Below are 21,613 nucleotides of genomic sequence, written 5' to 3'. Positions count from 1 at the left end.
TGGGTTTACTCATATTATTATTTTTTGTGGGGTGGGGTGGAAGCGAGTATGGAAGGATGGTTTAACTCTATAGTGGCTGCTGCATTGTTTTAAGGGAATGGGATCAGGAAGTGGGATGGATTGAATTATTAGAGGCAAGAGTTACGATTTTAGGGAAGGAGGGCAAAGAGGGGGGAAGGGAAGGAGGGCAAAGAATAGGATGGTATAATAAAAAGAAAATCCAGAGCTACTTTAATTGGATGGACTGAATTATTAGAGGCAAAAGTAACGAATTTTTGAGAGGGGAGGGGGAGGGCCAAGAAAAGAATGGTATACTGAAAAGAAAGTCCAGAGTTACTTGAATGTTATCATGTGTAGAGGGAACTTTGGCTATGGGAAAGGATGATGTAATTACAGCCTAGAGTTTACCAGATATAATAACGCGCCCCTCCAACCTCTCTACCCGAAAATTGACCTCTCTCCTGACCTCTCGTTCCTTTCTCCTTTGTCGGGGCAGGGTCTAGAGGGCTTTTTTGTTGCTGTTCTTTTTTTTTCCTTGATCTGCCTCCCTTGCCGTAAAAAACAAAACTACACGGGTCCGTCCTGGTACCTAATCCGTCTTCTGTCCGCCTCCACTCACTGCCCTTGCGAAGAACTCTCAGAGTGTAACATTTTTGTCCGCGGGTGACCTTCTCTTGCCCACGGTAACTATTTAATCAGCACCTTCCAGGGAGGAGGCGAGGTGGCGGGCAACCTTTCAGCGTCTGGGCGGTGGAGAGAGAGAGAGAGAGAGAGAGAGAGAGAGAGAGAGAGAGCTTGTGTGTGTGTGTGTGTGTGTGTGTGTGTGTGTGTGTGTGTGCGTGTGTGTGACGGTTTTAAGGAGAGCTCAAGGGTCGATTGGAGCACTGAGATGACAGCTTCGCAAGCCTCTAGGATTTAGTCTGTCTCCCAAGCACACACACACACACACACACACACACACACACACACACACACACACACACACACAGAGCTGCTGATTCCTTGTTCTATATATTCTCGTACTTTTGTTTATCCCTTTGTCTCTGTAGTGAGTTCCGAGGGTCTCTTGATTGAACTTAAAAGAAAGGCTTCCGAGAACGTCAGAAGTTTTCGTAAATGTGTCGCACAGTGCACCAGACGAGCCGCCGTACCCAGAGGTAATCTTTCCTTCACGTCCCTTCCTTTCCACTCCCTGCCTCACTTTCTTTCCCTTCCTTGTCTTTTCCTTATCCTATTCCTTTTCATTTCTTCCCGTCCACTCCAAGCCTCAGCCTCCTTCCTCTTCCGTTCCCTTTTCTCATTCCTTTCCCTTTTCTTCCCTTCCATTTCTCATCTCTTCCCTTCCTTGCATTTTGCTCCCCTCAATTTCCCTTCCTTTCTCTTCCCCTCTACTCCCCTCACCTTTCTTTCCCTTCCTTGCCTTTCTATATATCCCTTCCCTTCCATTCTCTTTCCTTCTTCTATTCACCTCACCTTCCTTTCCCTTCTTTGCCTTGCCTCCTCTCCTCTTCCCGTTCTCTTCTCTTCCCATCCACTCCTCAACTCATCCTTCTTTTCCTTCCTTACCTTTCCCTCTTTCTATTCCCGTCCCTTCTCTTCCCTTCCTCACCTTTCTTTCCCTTCCTTGCCTTTTACTCCTCTCATTCCCGTCCCACATCATCCCTTCCATTTCCCGCCTCACTCTCCCTTATTCTGCTTCCGTCTCTTCTTTCCTCTTTTCTCTTTCCATCCTTCCCCCTCATCTCCTGCTCTTCCTATCCCGCTCTTTTTCATTTTCCACTCCTTTCACCTCCTCCTCCTCGCGGGGTCTCAGGTGTGTATACAGCGGGTCATGGAAGAGAAACACTGGAATCCTCTCAGAGTGGAATCCCTTGAACCTAAAACCTGAATGAACGGCGTTTTGTGTGTCTGGTATTGTGTGGTGGTGGTGTGTTTCTCTGTGTTAGGTTCGGTTGTGTTGCGCTGTAGGTATTGTGTTGTGTTGCGGTGTTCTTTTGTCTTGTGTTGTTTGATTGTGGTGTGTTGTGATTGGTTGCGTTGTGTTGTTTGTCTTTTTGTCTCGTTGTCCCTCTTTTCTTCCTCTCATATGGAGCTGGAATATGTCTCAGTGGCTCAGCGGTCTCGTGAACTGTCGTTTTATTGTGTGAAGTATTAACCGCAAACTTAAACCGGAAGCAAAGAGATAAACGAACAAAATTAATGAAAAAAAAAAATCCTCCATTCATTTCTTTAACCTAATTCTGTTCCGGCATGCAAGTTGACCTCTCCCTTGACAAAAAAAAAAAAAGGTGAAACACGTGTAATATAACTAAAGGAAGAGTGTGTGTGTCTCGTCTTAATCCTTCCCTCTCAGCGGGAGCACCCCACCTGGGCTTTAGGAAGGGCGGGGCGGGGTGGAGCGGAGCGGGGCGGGTTGAGGTGGAGGTGGAGGTGGCTTGTGTTAGCGTGAAGGTTAACCCGCACCCGCCCGCCGTTGACTTACGAGGAGCCCGCACTGGTTTAAAGGCGAGTTGCTGCAGCGAGGGTGCCGCAGAGCAGTGCCTAACACCTTCACCTCTCCCGTGCCTGTGTGTGTGTGTGTGTGTGTGTGCGTGTGTGTGAGTGTTGGGGGGGAGCGTGCCTGTGTGTGTGTGTGTGTGTGTGTGTGTGTGTCGTAAGGTTGCCGTGTTTAATACCTAACCCGCGGTCCCTATTCTCTTGCATGTTTGCGGCTCGTCATCCTCGCTGTCTTAAGGGCTTGTTGTTGCTGTTGTTGCTGTTGTTGTTGTTGTTGTAGGTCCCGAGTCTGTAGTAGCATCTTTTACCCTTGTTTACGTGTAGCTCTTTTGATGAAGCTTGAGTGACATTCCTTTCTCTAAAACAAAGGTGTAGACGCTGCTCCTAAGGCATTCAGTGTTTGTTTTCGTCATCAACACTACAGTACTTTGTTTTCCATAGTGTTATCATCGTCCTCAACAGTCAACACTACGGTAGTTTTTTTCCACTGGTTTGTCATCGTCCTCAACAGTACAGAAGTTTGTATTCCACCCACTTGAGGTTTTCCGACTAAGCTCTGCCCACGTGAAGCTTTCCGGCGGGAGGGAGAATGTTGGGTCGGTACGGATTTATCTATAGGAAAGCCGAAGCCGCGATCCCTGACGCGCCAAGTTTGTTCTCGTCTTTAAGGCTTATCTGAGGCGGGTTCTCGGAATTTGGACGCGGGGTGGAGTGATAATAGAACGAAAGAAAAGGTGACGATAAGGGAGAAGTCGAAAGGGAAGATTTATTTATTTATTGATCGATTGATTCCACTCACCTATTAAACATTTTGTTAGTCCCCATTCGTCTATAGGACTTACTTTATTTTAGTCACTCATTAGTCTGTACTCAATAAGCCATTTTTTATTTTTTTCGGTTTTGTAGATTCTTCCGTGTATTCTTGTAGCTATAGGATGAGCGAGCGTTGCCCAGTTATCATGAAAGCCTCACCGACATCGTTCTCATGAAGCCCAAGACACGTTTTGAAAAGAGTTACATCGTTCACTTACACGCACGCCATTCGCTTTCTTTTCCATCGCCTTGGAGACTAAAAGAAATCGCCTAAGACCTGGTAGCCTGTAGGTGATCAACAAAATCAATATGCTGTTTCTTTTGACTAGTGTGATGAGCAATATTTATCAGCGCCTCAGCAGCTTTGAAAAGTGTGCAAGGCTCCGTGCGTCTTGTGCCTCCCCTTGGCGTCTGACAGTGCGGGTTTAAATCCACTTTTGAGGCGGTGTTATTCCTCATCTCCTCGTCTCATTACCTTCTCCTCCTCCTCCTCCTCTCCTTCCTCCCTCAAACGTTCCATTGTTACCCTTTCTTTGCTTTCACTTCCTTCTCCCTCCATATCACTCCGTAACCTATCGTCATTTCCTTTACTTACTCTCTTCTCCTCTTCTCGCCTTCACCGTCTCTCTTCACGACACTTCTTCTACCAGTTATCCTCTTTCCGTACTCTTCTCAGGCGTCTCTTAAAGCCATAACGCTCCCTATTCTGCCTCAACCTCCACCCCTTTTCTATTTCATCGTTATCTCTATTTATATCCCACCATTTTCGTTTCACTCACTGCTCCATCCCATCTCTACTACCATTACAACCTACCACTCTTTCCCTCCTCTCATACATTAACTCCCTCTCTCTTCTCCCATCGCCTTATCTCCCTCATCACTCCTCCCACAGCAATGCACCGCTCTCCTCCTCTCCTCCACGGCTCACCCACGCACTCATTCCCTCATAACTCGCACAGCCTCGTCGCCCTCACCTATGTATCACCTGGAGCTGCTGTTATTCGCCTTGAGTGCGTGGGAGGGGAGAGGGGGACTTCGCTGCATGGGGGAGGTGCGGACAGGGGAGAGGAAGGGAGACACACGCAGCAAAACAATCGCGAGAAAGCACGCTGACCTTTACCGGCCCTTTATCTGGAACCAATACAGCCACCCACCGCTACCCCGAATCCGCCGCCGCTGTCGCCGACTCCACCTTCGTTATACTGTTACCCTCTCTGTCTGTCGCTCCTGTTGCTACTTCTGTACCCGCGTTTTCTATTTTATCTATTATTTCTGCATGGATACGGACTTTTTATTGCATCGTTTTTAATGTATTGGATGTGTACTTTCACCCACTTGCCTTCACGCTTTTGAGGCAGAGTGTATTGATGCTCGTGTGTACAGTCTCCCCTTTCATACGCTTCCCTCGCAATAGAGCTTAAGCGGCGTGGACTCCTTTCATAAGGCGTGTCATTGCCCCGCCTCTACGTCGCTTTCTGGCGCTGTTGTGGTGAAGTTCAGGCGCGTGAGAACATCATGGCTGAGAACTGAGATCCGTCGTCGATGCGTAGACAAATGACCTGGGCGCTGTTTGATTGATGGTGCATAGTTTTAACATCTTGATCGAGTCTGCCACAGCATGCAAGGTGACGCCGATGCTTGAGTCACTTACACGCTGTTATCTGTCCACGGGCGCGTATGTTTACTTCAACGATCGATTGCATCTGTCACTCAAGCAAGATCTTGGAGGACAACTGCTGTCGGGAAGGCGCACAAATAAAATAAACCGAGACGAATAAAAGTCCACTTCACTGTAAATTATGGATCACTTACTCACTGGTATTTCGTTCGGTTGTGTGTGGTCTTGCCGAGACCATGAATGAGTCAGGCAAGGCAAGGCAGCGAGTGTTGTGTATTCTCTTGGTTCGTGAACGGCTCCATTAACGAGTCATGCGGGAAAGCGAATGACGTCTTCATAAAATCGAAATAACACGGGAATAAAAGAAGACGCAGCGAGTAAAAACGAACGTCAGTGTCGAGGCAGATGAATAACTTAAAAACTGTACTTTATCTTCAACTATCCGATCCATATCTTATACCTCCGCTCATACTATACTTCCTTCGCATTAGAAATAAACGGACTCTGCCGGGTGAAAAGTCATGCCGATAAATGTACAAGTCTGTGCCATGTTATCTAGTGTCGCGAGGGGCACGGGAAGATTATGCTCCGCCGCTGCTGATATGGTCGCAGTATTATAGTCATTACCCAGACGCAGGTGGCACTGCAGGTGAGAGGGTTGCGTCATGCACCTGTATATACTGTCATCAGTCACACCTTCCTGAATACTGCGGAAGCTTCGTAACACATCTCAATATTTACACCTGACTCACGCGAGGAGACTGTTGGGAAGGGATGCGTTAAGTATTTTACGATTAGGAATCATTAATTCTCAGATACCATAAAGATGTATCACATAATTATTTGAAATCGAGCAGAGAGATTTGGATGCGACAGCTGTACCCTCAGCTAAATCTTTCAGTTATACTTAATTCACTATTTCCAGTAATTTGTCAATCAACTGTCCTTCGGGTGCTTAAAAGTCATACCGTAATAATATAATTAGATCTCCATTTATAGTCATATCGCACATGTGGTTTTAGTCTAGATCAAGTTTCAGCTGCTGTGAGCAAGAGCCGTATCACATAACATCAATTTGTACCATGATAATTAATGATAATTTTTTTCCGGCATCGGGTGGGAGGGGATATGAGAGCAGGGTTTACTTGGCACCTCTATTAAGCATCAGTAGTTTACAGCCTCTATGGCGACAGCAGGACCACCACAGGGGCTCCCAGCACCGAGACTCGCCTCCTATACACACACACAGACACACGGCACATCCTTCTTCACAATGCACACACCACCTCGGCCTCAAGAACTCATACAGAACTTCCTCCTCCTCCTCCTCCTCCTCCTCCTCCTCCTCTCCTCCTCCTCCTCCTCCTCGTCCTCCCCCTCCTCCTCCTCCTACTGCACACTACTTCCTCCTCCTCTTCCTTGAACACAGCACCTCGTCCTCGTCCTAGTCCTCCTCCTCTTCTCCCTCCATCACAGAACATTTGTATCTCCTCCATCACACAACAAATGACTATCGGCACATTTCTTCTTCTCCATTACATAAATCACATTTCGCTCTTTTAAAACACACATCCTTTGAAGCTCCTCCTCCTCCTCCTCCTTGGGTATAGCGTGCTTCACAGCTCCCACCTTGCAGGTAGACATTTTCTCTTACCACTGTTGTGCGTCAATACCTTTGTGAGCAATGAGTGCATTAAAAAAATCGCTAAGTTCATGTTACTTACAGGTGTGGTAATATTTAAGTATAATCGAATGAGAGTGAAAAAAACCCGTGAAGATTGGAACTATGACAGCACCTCCACTATCACCACAATCACCACCCCCACCACACTACAGCACCTCCACTATCACCACAATCACCACCCCCACCACACTACTACCATTAACAAACACCTCCGCCCGTCTGTTTGCCTCTCCCCTTTCATGGGTTCAACATAAACTTCTCAACGTATCATGAACAACGGAGGGCTCAGGTATCAGTCACTGGGATTGGCTAACACACTTTCTGGAGAGCTCGGATGCTCCAATTTACCTGTATACTAATTAAAGGTAAATATGTATAAAGGCAGGTAGTGCGTAGGTGGACAGGCGCTTGGTCATCCCCTCAATACAGCTCATTAAAACACGGCCCTCACCCTGCCTCCCTTCACATCACTACCGCCACTTCTGTTATCACCACTTCCACATACTCCACAATATCACAACTAACATATCATCACATCATGCTGCCTCACTGTCGTTCTGTACACCATTCACACCGCCACCAGATTCTCTTATATACGTCTTTCACATCACTTACGTCATCATCAGCGTTGCCACAGACTCCTTTCTTAGCCACGCCCTCCTCCTCACATCACCACCACTGAACACTATCACCACCACTCCTATCACACGTCGGGCGGGGCGGGGCGGAACGGGCGGTCACCACTCACCACTACAAATACACTATACATTACACCATACACTGCCTCTTCAGACACTCGGACACAGGAAGCTGACGAAAGCATACTCACAACTAAACTGGCATAACATGACGGCGGGGGCCAGGCTGGGGGCGGGCCCGGGGCAGGAAGGGGGGGGGGGGTTGGGGCAGGGAAGGGATAGAAGAGAAGGGGTAGGGAGGTGAGAAATGGACCGAGGCCCATGAGGGCCTGAAATGGACTGAGGACGGGTGCGAAGGGCAGAGGGCGAGAAAGGTGATAGGAGGAGGAGGAGGAGGAGGAGGGTGGGTGGGGTGAAATGAGGGGAAGAGTAGGAAACTTAGTCGGTACTAATAATGAAAGAAGGAAGAAAAAAAGCATGGAAGAGCAGGCAACAAAGTCTGATGACATAACAAGATTGCCTTTTTTATATATATATATATATATATATATATATATATATATATATATATATATATATATATATATATATATATATATATATATACTATAGTCACTGGGATAACCTGCAGAGCAAACTAAAGCACTAATGGGAAGTTCGAAAGGATTGAGGAAGTTAAATTTTGTTAGGAGTACGCTGGCATTGAAAAGGTTAGGAGTAGTTAATGGAGGAAATGGGGGAAAAGGGAGACAGGGAAAGAAGGGGAGAAAGGGGAAATCGAAGCTCAAGTTAAGAGAGGAGAAGAGGAGGGGGCTGGGGCAGGAGGGAGGGTAGGGGGGCAGAGGGGGAAGCCTATGTACCAGGGGGTGAGGGGCCTGGTACCGCCGTTCACATGAGGTAGAAAAAGGCTAATATAGTTGACAGTTAGCGTGTTGTCACCACGCTCTGTCTCGCTTGGAGGAGAAGCACCGCCTGTAGCCCACGCCATGCACCTGTCTGTCTGTCTGTCTGTCTGTCACACCTGGCCACTCGTCACCTGACACTGCCTCACACACACAAATAATCAAACAAACAAGCAAGCAATCAAACACACACACACACACACACACACACACACACACACACACACACACACACACACACACACACATACAGAGGTTGTTGTGGACTACACGCGGCGCTGCACAGACGCGGAGCTCACCTACATACATACTTAAACACGTGCTAACTTAAATCTAAGTCTTTACGAATCGAAATTTATTGCCTTGTGGCGCCGAGCCTTGTGTGGCGGGGGCCGCGCCTCCACCTGGACCTCTCGGGAGCATCGCCGTGACTAGGAAACATCACACCCTCTCCCTCGACCTGCCGCCCCGCCCGGCTCCCCCTCACAAGCACACACGCTTGCCTCACGCGCCGCACCACAGTTAAAAGCGAAAGTGTGAAGATAATGAAAACAGTTACTTCCCTAGAGTTTATGGGTGTCTAAATTATTCCTTTTTTATTCCGACTTCACGGTTTTATGAAATTTGCACTCCTACTAGCTGTATGATCACCTTCACAAGCGCATACCCTTGCCTCCCGCGCTGCACCTCAGTTGAAAGCGAAGATGTGAAAATAACTCAAACAGTTACTTTTTTCCCTAGAGTTTTTGGTTGTCCACATTATTCCTTTTATGTCTTACTTCACGTTTATTTAAGATTTTCACTTATTTTGGCTGCACGATTGGTTTCTTGCAGACGTTTCTTACTATGAGATTTTATAAATATGTTCTAGGTTGTTGATAAAATTGTTGAATTATTGTTTCCTCAGTTTTAGGCAATTTCAGCACTTTAATCATATGCTGTTTGAACAAGAGTCGCGTACGGGTTGACCGTTCTGTGAAGACTTTAGAGATGCGTTAGCCATTGAGTAAAGAAAATCACAGCGCTCAGTCTTAGAGAGTTTAGTATTCTGAGTTTGTGGCCGATAATTGTAGTGACAGATCGGAATCGTACAGTCCAACAAACATCTTAGTCTGTGTAGAAAGGAATATTAATGCCTAGTTTGAATCGAGGATGTATTCGCCCCGTTTAACTAAATCAAAGACAGCAGGTTAGAAAGCGGAGACAGCAGAGGTGGGATGTGATAACTAACGAAAGCCTCACAATTTATCACGATCCAGGCCATACAGATGGCGCAGTGTTGCTCTTTTAGCCCTGACACAGCAAAGTGACCTGCGCCTTGTATGAAGGCGTGTTGCGCTCTACTGAGTGAGTGTAGTGTTGCATGCTAATAGACTTTTCCTCATGTGTATTTAAGGAAACGTGCTCAGTCGCGCGGTTGTATCTCGTGTGTGCTTGCATACTGAGACAGAAGGAGGAGGTAACGTAGGGCGAGGGAGGCCGAGAGCACCGTGGGGCAAACACTATGATAACAGCGAGAAGCTCCACTCGGAGGCCTCAGCTGACGCGCCGCCACCCGGTGTTTAGTTGGCCAATGAGGACTAGCATAACACACTACAGCAGACACCCGAGGCGCCGCCAGACTAGCCGCGGAGGGACGCACCCCGCTGCTACTCGGGCGGCGGCGAGACACAGTAGGCGCCTCGCTGGCCAACACTAACGACGTCACGCACTGTCAACACGAAGCAAACTGTAGCAAATATAAAGGCATCTCTAGTCTATGACTGTACAGCTTACGCTAAGAACGAGGTTATGGTTAAACAGGAACATTGAAAACGTTGGTGTCGACCGAGGAGAGAAGCACAGGGTGAGGCGAGGAGATGGAAGCACTGGACACTGACACACACACACACACACACACACACACACACACACACACAATTTTTGGCCACAAGAATTCATACACAAAATCAGTGATATGGCAGAGACTTCCTGTTATGTACACCGCGCACGCTTCCAAAGTGTCCTATGTGGATATATTCGTACATTCATAGATTACATTTACATGTACACCGTTTCAATAACTATATATGTATATTATTGTACATTTTTGCACTGTCTAATAAGTCCTTGGTTATATTGTATAATAATTGTCGTGAGATATTTCTTGTTTGATGTGCGTGGCCTGAAAGCTGTTGAACCGTTCCTGCTTGACCTGCTGGGGAGGGGGACTGGCCGCCTGCCCGCTGCTGTCCGGCTGGGGCGGGGCGGGACCGAGCGCAGAGTTAGGGTTGCGGGGCTGGGACGCGGAGTAGGGCGTGGAGGAACTCTGGTTGAAGGAAGGCAGGTGCGCGTGACCGTTGAGTGTGGTGTTAACGAAGTCTGCCGCCGACTGTACCGTGTTGTTGAATGCGTTAGGGACCGACGGTTGCGGCAGCGACGGGTTCACGGAGGACGATTGGCTCTGGAAGGGGCGGTTGGCGGGGTTGAAGGTGGAGGGTTGGGCCGAGCTGGACGGTGACTCGTGAGGGAAGGGGAGCTGGGTGGGGTCAGGGTGGGAGGGGACGGGGCCGGTGCCGGGGCCGGGCAAGAGCGGGGTGGGCCGCTGCCTGATGCCGTGCTGCTGCAGCAGGTGGGACTGCAGGTACTGTCGGGTCTTGAAGGTCTTGCCGCACACACCGCACGCCACCCACTCCCCGCGGCCGTGCACGTTGGCCACGTGCTGCTTGAGGTTACCCACTGTGCTGTAGCTGCGGCCGCACGTCTCGCACCACGGCCGAATCTGCTGCTGTTGCTGCGGGTCCTGCTGCTGTGTGGGGTGTTGCTGCGGGTGTTGCCACAGCTGGAGGGGGCCCGCCCCGCCTTTATTGGAGGTGGATGCAGGCCCAGGGGAAAGCTGTATCCCCTGCTGGTGGGGGGCGGGGGGGTCGAGGGCCCCCAGCTGCGACATCAACACAGACAGGTCGAGGTCACGTGACCCCGTGCACCCTGCAAGTGACGTCAGCACTGTGGTCAGCTGATCTCTCATGGATTTTGCCGTCAAGTTTTAGTGTGAAGCACGAAGTCGTTTAGTCTTGTAAACAACTTTTTTAATTTATTTCACATAAGGCTTCCAAATGAAGCTATAGTAAAAATTTAAGAATTGACAAATGGTAGAGAAAAGATGTAAAAAAATCATGCATGTGATGAATATGACACTCAGAAGAAACAAACGTTAAGCGACTGAACAGTGAAAAATTGACACCAATGTAGCAATAATATTAAGAATAAAATAGATAAAAAATGACTAGGGAAAAATTCAAAAGAGATGCCAACCACAGTAACCGACACCCTCTCGGGGCCTCACACATACGTACCGCCTCCACGCCTCGCCTTAACAACTACTCAACATGGCTCGGAAACAAGGTGTGTGTGTGAAAGTGTGTCTGCTGGGGAGACCGCGTCCGCCGCCCCCGACGGCCCCGCGCGTGAAGGGAGCCGGGGTCCCCAACACGCGGGGCCGCCGTCGTGAAGGACAGGCGGCCGCCAATCACACTGACGCCAGACAAGGAACGTTTCTTTGACACTTATCATTTAACTGTTTGGCCAGAGGAGGAGGTACAGGGTGGTGTGTTTGGGCGTGCCAGGTGCATGCACGGAGGCGCCGCCGAGCCTCGCACCCCCAAAACACCGCAAAAAGATGATTGGTTTAGATTTTTTAAGGAGGGAGGTCTTTTAAACATGCATGTTTTGCTTTCATTTCCAAGAAGCCCCGGCTCGCCGGAACGCCCTAATTCGCCTGGCCTGCCTCACACAGCTGAAGGCTGCTCGCCAAGTATATACACACAATGCAGGGTCACCGTTAGGTGTGTGGGCGGTGTTGTGCTGCCTGACCGAGCCCTGCCTCGCCCCGCCGCCTTGTCAGACTCATCAGGAAACACTCGGAGGCAGCTGCACAACATGAGCCGTTCTTTGTGCCGCCCAGACTTGGGAACATTAAGTAAAAAATAAGTCATTAAACGCCAAGTTACGCCGCCTTTAAGAGCACCTCAGCACCGCCTCCAGCAGCAAGACCAACAACATAAACTCTCCCGCCCCGCCATCAAGATGCTTCCCGGAGCATTACCATCCTGAAAACTTGAGGCGCATAAGTCGCTCCTCGATTTAATTTTCCTCGTGTTGACGCTTCGCACAAGCCCGCCGAATTACTTTTTCTCAGAGGAATAAATTTTGTTTGTTGTTTTCTCGTGGCAGCGACCTGCCCCCTCAGCTCAAGGAAGTGGAATTGCAGAATTTTGTTTTGAGTCCAATCTTTGCAATTATTGACGAGAGGCATTCAGCGTCCCCCTCGGGCCAATTTACATTCTGGATGTTATTGTCTCGCTGCACCGCCGCTGCGGGGCGAGGTGCCGGCGGCCGCGGCCACCAGCATACGCGATGACACTGAGGGGGGATTAGGCTCCCTGCATGTTTGGATATATGTATGAATTTGTGTGTATGTATGTATTTACGTATGTATGTATGTAAGTGTGTGTATTTGTTTATCTATTTATTTATTTATTTATTTACTTGTTTTTGTTAGGACGTCCCGCGTCCCTCTCCCCTGGCTGGGATGCAGGAAGGGTGGTGTATGGAAGGAGGGTAAAAGGAAAAGAGCGAACGAACCGATTGATGGATGGAGGTTGTCAGAAATGGCGGGTGGATAGGGAGAGGGAGGGAGTGCTCCAGCTTTAACCTGCAGGGTTGATCGTGCATGCCGGCCACGCTGGACAGGTGGATACGAGCCGTGCAGCGCCCGGACACCAGGCCAACTGAGGCCTCTTTTCCTTTCACGTTTTGTTAAGAATATATGAACGGTTATCTTTATGCGCCTGTTAGTTTCTCATAACGCTTATCGTTTGGTATGAGTTGTGCGGAAAGTCTGGTGTGTGTGTGTGTGTGTGTGTGTGTGTGTGTGTGTGTGTGTGTGTGTGTCGGGGCATGTGTGTGGCTCCACCGCGCCCCGGCCACAGGTCATAGCAAAGGCCAAAACTGTGAACATGAGCAAGACAACATGCAGCCAGTGTGGTCATACCCATGCTAAATCCTCTCAAGTCAGTCCAAAGATCATGGCTTAAAAAGTGGCTCAGTCAAGACTAATATGTAAAAAAGAAGTAATATAGAAAAAAAAACAGACATAGCCGATGTAGAAAACGGATAACGGAGAACATACAGGAAGAAAATGGGAAAAGCTCCATGAGAGAAAATGAGTACTTACCAGGGTTACTGTCGGTGTTGGACCCAATGGCTGCCGAGGCGAGACCGGCCAGACCCGAGGGGCCGGGGAACCCTCCGAAGCCTGTCAGGGAACAGTAGCTCGTGTTAGTGGTGCAGGCCTTACGGCTCGCATGGACGGGCATAGTAAGGCAACAAAGCTCACTCTCCTGCTGGTGAAAGTGCAAAGCTAGGAAATTTTATAATAGACCAAATACAACACTTAATATTGTAAAGGTGCCTGACGTTGGCTGGAGCGAGTCGTAATGGTAATGGCTACTGTAACGGTAATGGTAATGAACAGCGAGGCTATCACCCAGATGTGCTGGGGTGCGAGGGCCACCTTTCAGGGCGGCCATGTTGGCCAGGCCGGACATCTTCTCCAGGGTGTTCTCGTGCTCGTACTCGTCGTCGTCGTGGCGGGACTTGTCACGCTCCTCGGAGCGGTCGCTTCCCATGGTGTCCTGCGTGTCGTCGGAGCCCATGCCGGGGTACAGACCCGGGAAGGATGGCTGCTGACTCATGTGTGTGGGCGTGTGGAGGGCGGAGCGGCCGTGGTGGATGGATGAGGGGTGGGCGGTGGTCACGGGGGGCAGGGCGGTGATGGAGGAAGGCAGGGACAGTGGGAGGGAGGCGCCGGGTAAACCTATGGGCGGCAAGGAGGGCAGACCAGCCATGCTGGCCATGTTAGCCATGCTGAGCGGCAGGCTGGGGATGGGCGGCGTGGGGGCGGGGGGACTGGGGCCCCCCGATAAGTGTGGGGAGGGGGAGCAGGGTGGCGGCGGCCCCACGGAGCTGCACAGCTTGATCCTTTTAACCTGTGGGCTGTCCGGCGGCCGCCCCTCCTCCTCCAGGTCGGCGGGCTCGGTCTTCGGGGTGGGCGTGGGCGCCTCCCGCTGACCGTTCTCGCTGCGGCAATCCGGCGAGGACCGTGACCGGGACTCTGCAGCGGCGGCCTCGGCCAGCCCGCGGACCTGCAGCAGTTTGGCCGTCCGCAGGAAGTCTTTGATCTGGTCGTGGGCGATCTGCACCTCGCCATGGTACATGTACTGCAGCAGCGTGATCAGCTCGCCGTAGCCCACCTCGTTCAGGATGATGATGGGGTGGTCACACGGGTTGTTCTGGAACACAAAACATTACACTTAAGTGACTAATGAACAGAGGAGAGCGAAGGTGCATTCTGTGTTATATGGCATCGTTTTATAGTTTTGAAGGGTTGGTGTCCAGCGCGCACTCACCTTGAGAAGTGACCTGAAGTAGGGGCTGCAGGCGGAAAGAACCACTTTGTGAGCAGACACTTGCTGACCCTCGCAGGCCAGGGTCACGTCCACGAATTCCTCCTGCTCGCGCAGCTCCCTGCAGGACACAAAGACCCATGACAACCCTGCCACACCACCCCGTCCCTCGCGGCCCCTGTCACCGACAACGACACACACTCCTGCGTTATCTTATTCACGAGGAAATTAATTACCCTGGAAAGTGGAAACTAGTAACATTTGTTTCTGAAACATGATAACAGCTTTCAAAATTCTAATAAAGTTGTTTTGGATACACATAATGAACATTAGTTACGACGTGTGAATCGTTTAATGATGGCGGCGGTGCCTTGTTAAACATACAGGTGCAGTTAATGCGGAGCGGATAGCGGCGTCATTTTTTAGCCGTCAGCAGTGCTTAGAGGGCCGCGCTGTCTGCAGCCTCGAATCAATGTCGGAATGTGTCATCCTGAATATAGTAGCACAGAACATGCTCTTATTTGCCATATCCACACGACTCATTCTGTAAGTGACTGATTTTGCCATGAATGTTGAAGGCGGTGTGTCGTTGTGACAACACACGGATAAACCTGAAGGGAGGAGGCCGAGATTTGCCTATAAATATAAAATAGGAACACGTAACATCTATATATTCCTTTTGAAATGAAGATACTGAGTTATATTGTTGAATTTTAAATAGGCTTATGGCCCAATCCGCATCACCATGGAGGCTATCGTAATCAATGTGGACGGGGGCTATTGAATAATGACTGCGGCTTTTAGAACAAGTATATTATCTTTTGGCTAAATCCCACCCTTATACCATACACGGGCGCACGAAAACCAATCACGTCAGCAGAGGAACAGGGCGGTGCAGGTGTTCATCCCCCTCCCCCCCCTCCCCCCGCACGCCCCTCCTGCACCTCTCCCTACCTCTTGTTCCCTCCTTCCCCCTGTCTCCGTCCACTTCCCCCCCCCCCCCCCCCCACTTCCACTGTACCTGGCCCCCTTCCCCCTGCCTCCATTACCTCCCCCCCCCCCCTCCCACATGTTCAGGTGTATTTTGTTGTGTTTGGCAGAAAAAAAGATTCATTTCTAAAACATGAAGGTAATCAGTGTCTTGGAAGTCTGATAGCCTTGTTTTTTTTCTTTGTGCGTGTGTGTGTGTGTGTGTGTGTGTGTGTGTGTGTGTGTGTGCGCTCGAAGAAATTCTTGTAAATATTAATGCCTGGGGCGGGTCAACACGTTTGTTATTACAGGTGAATAGAAATGTGAGGAAGGGCGGGATTGAAGTCCGGACATTTTTATATATTTTTTTTTGTCTGGCTACTTTCATCCCATTCTTGTAACTTTTTATTTTATTTTTATCTCCCTTGCCTTCTCTCGTATAGTACCTCATTTTGTCGTGTGATGGTGTCGGCATCTAGGGTCAGGTAATTCTTTTTTTTTTAATGTGTAGTTTTCATGACTTTGATTACATTGTTGTTGTATTTGTTGTTGTTGTTGTGGTGGTGGTGGTGGTGGTGGTGATAGTGCTTTCGTTTACTTATGTTTTTTTTTGTCTGGCGTAGTGCAAAAAAAAAAAAAAAGTATTTGCTAACTCTACACTTTTAAATTTAATTACTTTTTGCAATTAACTAAAGGAAAGTGTTGGAAAAAGTAAACTAAGTGAAGTATTTACTGGCTGTATACTTTAACTTTAATTACTTTTTATGCCTAACTGAAGAATCCCAGCTGACTACTCAAACTGCAGATCCTCTCAATCATCGGGGTGCTCTAATTCAATACGGTTTTCGCAGTTTGACCTTTCACTTTTTTTGTCTTGAAATGAAGGGATAGTGGTATTGGCAGCAGCAGAATAGCACCCTTGTTACGGGAAAGTTAAATATGTAATTGCCAAGCGATGAATAAGTGACTGATTTTACCATGAATATTGAAAAGCTGTGTCTATGTGAGGTGTTTGGCTAGGGGTGTATCTACGAGGGGGAGTGAGGCTGAGGGAGGGAGGGGAGAAGTGCACAGAGAGGGTACTCGGGGGTGGTGGTGGGGGAGGGGAGGGACATGTCTATTTCAGTTGGTACTCTATAGCCTCCTCTCATCTCCCTTTCTTCTATCGTTCCTCCTCTACCTTAAAGTTCCCATTTCATTCTTCACATGACGATTTCTCTTCTTTCAACATGACCGCCTTTGTTCCTCCCTCTTGGTTACATAGCGTCCTCCTCCTTTCCTTCCCTTCCATGTTCCCTTCTCCCGTACCTTACCTCTCTCGTGCCTCTTTTAATATTCTCCTTTTATCCTTCCATTCCTACTCTACATGCATTTTTTTTTTACAGCAGAGGAGTCAGCTCAAGGGCATAAAAAAGGAAACAAATGTGAAAAAAAGCCCGCTACTCACTGCTCCTATATTACCTCCTTTCTGTTCTTATTTTCTTCCTTCTGTATTATCTCCCTCCCCGCCCCTCAGTCCCTCACTCTGCTAGTCACTTACTTGAAGAAGGAGAGAAGGTTACTCGGGAATTCGTTCCAGCATAAGTTGTACGTCTGTTTCTTGTCATCTTGCTCTCGCTCCCTTTCTCTTTCTCTTTCTCGCTCTCGTTCTCGTTCTCGTTCTCGCTGATGCTGCTGTTGCTGTTGATGCTGCTGAAGTGCCTGTTGCTGGTGGAGATGATGTAGCTGCTGCTGTTGCTGTGATTGCTGGTGCTGAAAGTTGTGTTGATGTTGCTGGTTGTGTGGGTGTTGTTGCTGTTGTTGCTGCTGCTGCTGCTGCTGCTGTTGCTGTTGCTGTTGTTGTTGGAAGTGGTGATGCTGCTGGTGCTGCTGCTCAATGCTGCTGCTCCCCATCCTGACGTTCCTGGCCTGCTGTAGCTCCTCGCTCTCCTTACGACCCCGCCCGCCCGTCACCCACCATGCTGCAAGGAAAACGCGCGGTTAGGCGGGAAGGCTCACACATACACACACACAAAGGGACACAGCAACACACAGAGGTAGAAGAACACACACATAAACGAGGACACATAACGGTACACATGGATAGAAGGACACATACATACATACATACATACATACACCGCTACACCATCACGTCCTCCCACCCCACACAGATTGATAGATAGAAATAGATAGATAGATAGATAGAGCTTGAGAGAGATGACTCGGGAAAGCACATCGTGAATCACTGTGTTGACCATTTGCTGTGGCTTTACGGTGTCAGTCATTGACCAGATACGACCCCCTTCCCCTCTCCCCCCCACCTTCCCCTTTTCTCGTCCCCATCGTCCCCCTCCTTCCCATCCCTAGTCACCATTCCATACCTCACTTTCCCTCTGTGCCTGCCCCTATTCCCTATCCTCTCCCTCATGCTCTTTCTACCCTCTCTTTTTAATTTTTCTTCTCCCTATTCTCTCTCCCATGTCTCCCCACAAGCCCCAGTGTCTCCCTTTGTACCCTTCTTTCTCTTTTTTTGTCTTCTTCCTATCCCTGTAAGTCCCCCTGTTTCTACCTTCCTTTTATTAATTTTGTTCCCCTGCTCCATCGCTATTACCTCTTCTTCCTGCATAATCATCTTCCCTTCATTTAATATATTCTTTCCTATTCCTATCCATTGTCCATGTTCTCCTATCCTGGCCTGCCCTTCCTTTGTGTTCCCCTTCATATACGGAGTCCCTCTATTCCCCTATCCACACACTCCTCTTCATCTTCCTCCCCTCGTCATCCCCTTGTCTCCCTTCCCTGCCCCACACACAGCCCCACCATTCCTCTATCCACACATTGCATATACCACACGTCCTCCTCCTCCTCCTCCCCTTCCCTCGCCCTCTGCACTCTGTCTCATCTCCCTCCCCGGTCCGCATGCCCAAAGCCCGGCGTGAGTAATGGACAGCCGCCACCTCGTAACACCTTCAACACGACTCTCCATTTCAGGCCGGTGATTGACAGTCCCGCCGCCCCGCCCGTAACCGTTGCCGTAAAAACTAACAACTCAGATTACCGTCCATCACGCGTGACGGACAATTAGTGAAGTTACGAAGAGGCGGCGTGTGTGTGGGGGGGGTGGGGGTGGGGGTCTGACTGCTTGCTTGTTTGCTTGCACGCGCCTGTTTACCTCCCTCACACTCCACTCCGTCACCAGCTCATTATCTTCCCTTCTCATCACCCCCGCAGCCTCCCACCTCTTGCCATCGCTATTAACCCAGTTCCTCCGTCACCCCAACGTGCCTGCCTGCCTGCCTCCCTCCCTGCATACCACACTGACTCACGGGACGCCACCACGACTCAGAGAGGGAAGGTGGCGAGGATAATCAAGACCTAGTGCTAAAGAGTCTATTAAAGGGATGGAATAGCGGCTGCGTCTCTTGTGTAATCCGATGAACGTTTGGCATTACTTCTCATATCACGTGTTCTTAGGTATTGGAAAGTGTATTGTATCTTTCTATCTTCCCAGCAACTAAGCACACAGAATATTAGAGGTAAACGTTATCTCTCATATCATGTTCTTAGTTATCGGAAAGCTCATTGTGCCTCCCTCTTTCTCTTTCTCTCTCCCTCTCTACTGAAAAGGATATGAAAGTACCTTGTGTTTGATGTCTAAGAACGGTTACCATTACATATCATCACGTGTTCTTATTTATCGGAAAGTACATCGTGCCTCCCTCTCTCTCTCTCTCCCTTTGAATTTGTATTGGAAATTATACAAAAAAGTACGTGTTTGATGTCTAAGAATTAAATGGTTACGATAGGCCACGGGATACCACCAGCCAGGAAAGAGAGAGAATCGTGTTGTTCACGCGGGCAAGATATATTTATAGACGACACGTGTCAGAGTATCGATAAGCTTTTAGTGGTGTTTTGTACCGGTGCCTCGGGGGGCCTTGGCGACGCGTGTCCTGTTTTATGGTATTTCTCGTTACCACATAAAACCAAGGCGAAGTAACCAATGATGATGTACTTATGATTATTTAGAAGACGGAGAACACTCATATCTATCTATATCTATACCTATCTCTATCTATCTGTCTATCTGTATCTATGTCTATCGATCTAATCTAATATCTGTCCATCTATCTATCTATCTATCTATATCACACACTGTTCAGGAGCAGTAAGTAGCGTTTTTTTTTCCATTATTTTTTTTTACGCCCTTGAACTCCTCTGCTGTAAAAAAAAATCTATATCACAGGAAAATAAAAGTGAAAAAATAACAACAAAAAAAACTATCTTCATCTATAGCGTTTTCCCTTCCCGTGTTGTTTCCCATCCGGCAGGCAATATAACAATACTTTTCCCGTTACACACAGATCGTAGCGAGTAAATAATAATTAAGCTACGTAACGCACCTATTTCCCGCCATTACCTGCCTGAATTGCCGCGCCGGGGCCGGAGGAAGGGTAATGAAGGCAGGTGCGTTGTGGGCCCGCTGAAAGCACGCATCATTGGGATAACCGAACGGGAAAACACTGCATGGCCACCTGGCGTCGCGTTCGTTCGTCAATTTCCGTGTGTTTGTTTCCGATGCGCGTCGACCGATCCCCCGCCGCCGCCGCCGTCGCCGCCCCCGTCAGTGTTGCCAGAACGGAATACAAACGCGCCACTGTTACTCAGCTTAACCGGACTGAACGAAAGCGAAGTGAAATCCAGATAAACTCAATCCGTGATACCAAATACCAAATACCTGTCATCCATATTTTTCAGCGTTGCATTTTGTATTCTTTTTCTCCTTGTTGCGATTTCTTTCAGTGCCGTTTTACTTTTTTTTCCCTACGTCCACATTCCCTTTCCCTCTTTTCCTGTCCAGAGTGTCCTGTTTTGCTTTCCTCACCTCTGGATTGATACACTCACACGTGACTTTCCTAACTGTCTCTATGCCTAAAACCCACACCTCCATTATTAATTACTAAGTCTTCGGCAGGTGCTGGATTCAATTACTTATATTATGTAGATTCTCATGTCCTTTAGATATTATTTTTTGTTTCTTTCTCGTTTCTTGGCTTTCTTATAATCGCTGAACATGCCGATACAAGCCTATGCAAATTACAAACACACACGCACACACGCACACACACACACACAAAAAAAAAAATCAGACCCCCCCTTTACATATTTAGGTTTCAAGCATACTAATATATTAACTAAACAAAGCTTTCTCCACTTACTCATCAAACTCATTCACCTACTCAACTCAACTCACTCACTCACTCACCCAGTCCCCTCTCTTACTGATCCACTCATTCACTGACTCTCACTCATCCAGTCCCGCCTTCACTCATTCACTCACTCATTCACTCACTCACTGATTCTCTCCCTCCCTCACTCACTCACGTCCCACTCACAATTAGCACGCCACATCTTCATCACGACAATAGGAAAATAACCGAATATTCTGCTCTGGTATTTAACGCTAATTTTCAACATGCATGCGCGATTCATTCATTAAAATCTAGTATTCGTGTTAAGTTGATTGCATACTCGCACGTACTGTTGTTGGTGCATCGCTGGGCTTGCTGGTCTGTCTGTTTTGTTTGTCTGTCTGTATCTGTCCATGTCTGTCTATCTGTTTGTCTTGTTTTTGTTTTGCGTGTCTGTCTGCCTCTATGTATCTGGTGTTACTACCACGCCATCTCACTCACTCACTTAGTCACTCACTTACTCACACACCCATTCCCGTCCTCGTTCATTCATTCACTCACTCTGTCTGTCTGTCTGTCCAAGTCTGTATCTGTTTGTTTCATGTTTTTTGTTTTTGTTTCGCGTGTGTCTGTCTGCCTCAATGTGTCTGTCTCTGTCTGTCTGTCTGTCCACCACCACTGCCTCCACTACCACCTGCTTTATCCACCTTTCCCAACACTTAAGTCGTACCACACATTCATACTCTCTCCATCCCTCTTGTCAATTGTCCTTTAGCCATGCATACGCCTTCCCCTTCCTCATTCCCCTTTCCTTCCCTTCCCTTCCCTTCCCGTCCCGTCCCGTCCCTTTTCTTTTCTTTTCAATTCTTTTCA

General features: G+C 48.5%; 1 protein-coding gene across 5 annotated transcripts in view; it reads right to left on the bottom strand.

Moving 5' to 3' along the window:
* Positions 1 to 21,613, bottom strand: part of LOC127004141 (protein abrupt-like) — a 122,169-nt gene that overhangs the window by 12,333 nt on the left and 88,223 nt on the right. For 2 of the 5 annotated variants that reach the window (XM_050871555.1, XM_050871556.1), the window contains exons 2-5: positions 17,107 to 17,527; positions 14,601 to 14,718; positions 13,679 to 14,483; positions 13,367 to 13,447 (exon numbers count right to left, since the gene is read on the bottom strand). In XM_050871555.1, coding sequence (XP_050727512.1) covers positions 13,367 to 13,447; positions 13,679 to 14,483; positions 14,601 to 14,718; positions 17,107 to 17,459 — 1,357 coding nt within the window. In that variant the 5' untranslated portion in view covers positions 17,460 to 17,527. Of the gene's footprint in view, positions 1 to 7,844; positions 11,119 to 13,366; positions 13,448 to 13,678; positions 14,484 to 14,600; positions 14,719 to 17,106; positions 17,528 to 21,613 lie in introns of those variants that run through there. The other 3 variants (XM_050871558.1, XM_050871559.1, XM_050871557.1) reach the window with 3 other exon arrangements.

Source organism: Eriocheir sinensis, chromosome 27 (assembly GCF_024679095.1).
Source record: "Eriocheir sinensis breed Jianghai 21 chromosome 27, ASM2467909v1, whole genome shotgun sequence".
In the NCBI taxonomy this organism is placed as follows: domain Eukaryota; kingdom Metazoa; phylum Arthropoda; class Malacostraca; order Decapoda; family Varunidae; genus Eriocheir; species Eriocheir sinensis.
The sequence above is the reverse complement of the archived record's forward strand: the minus strand, read 5'-3'. Positions and strand labels throughout refer to the sequence as shown.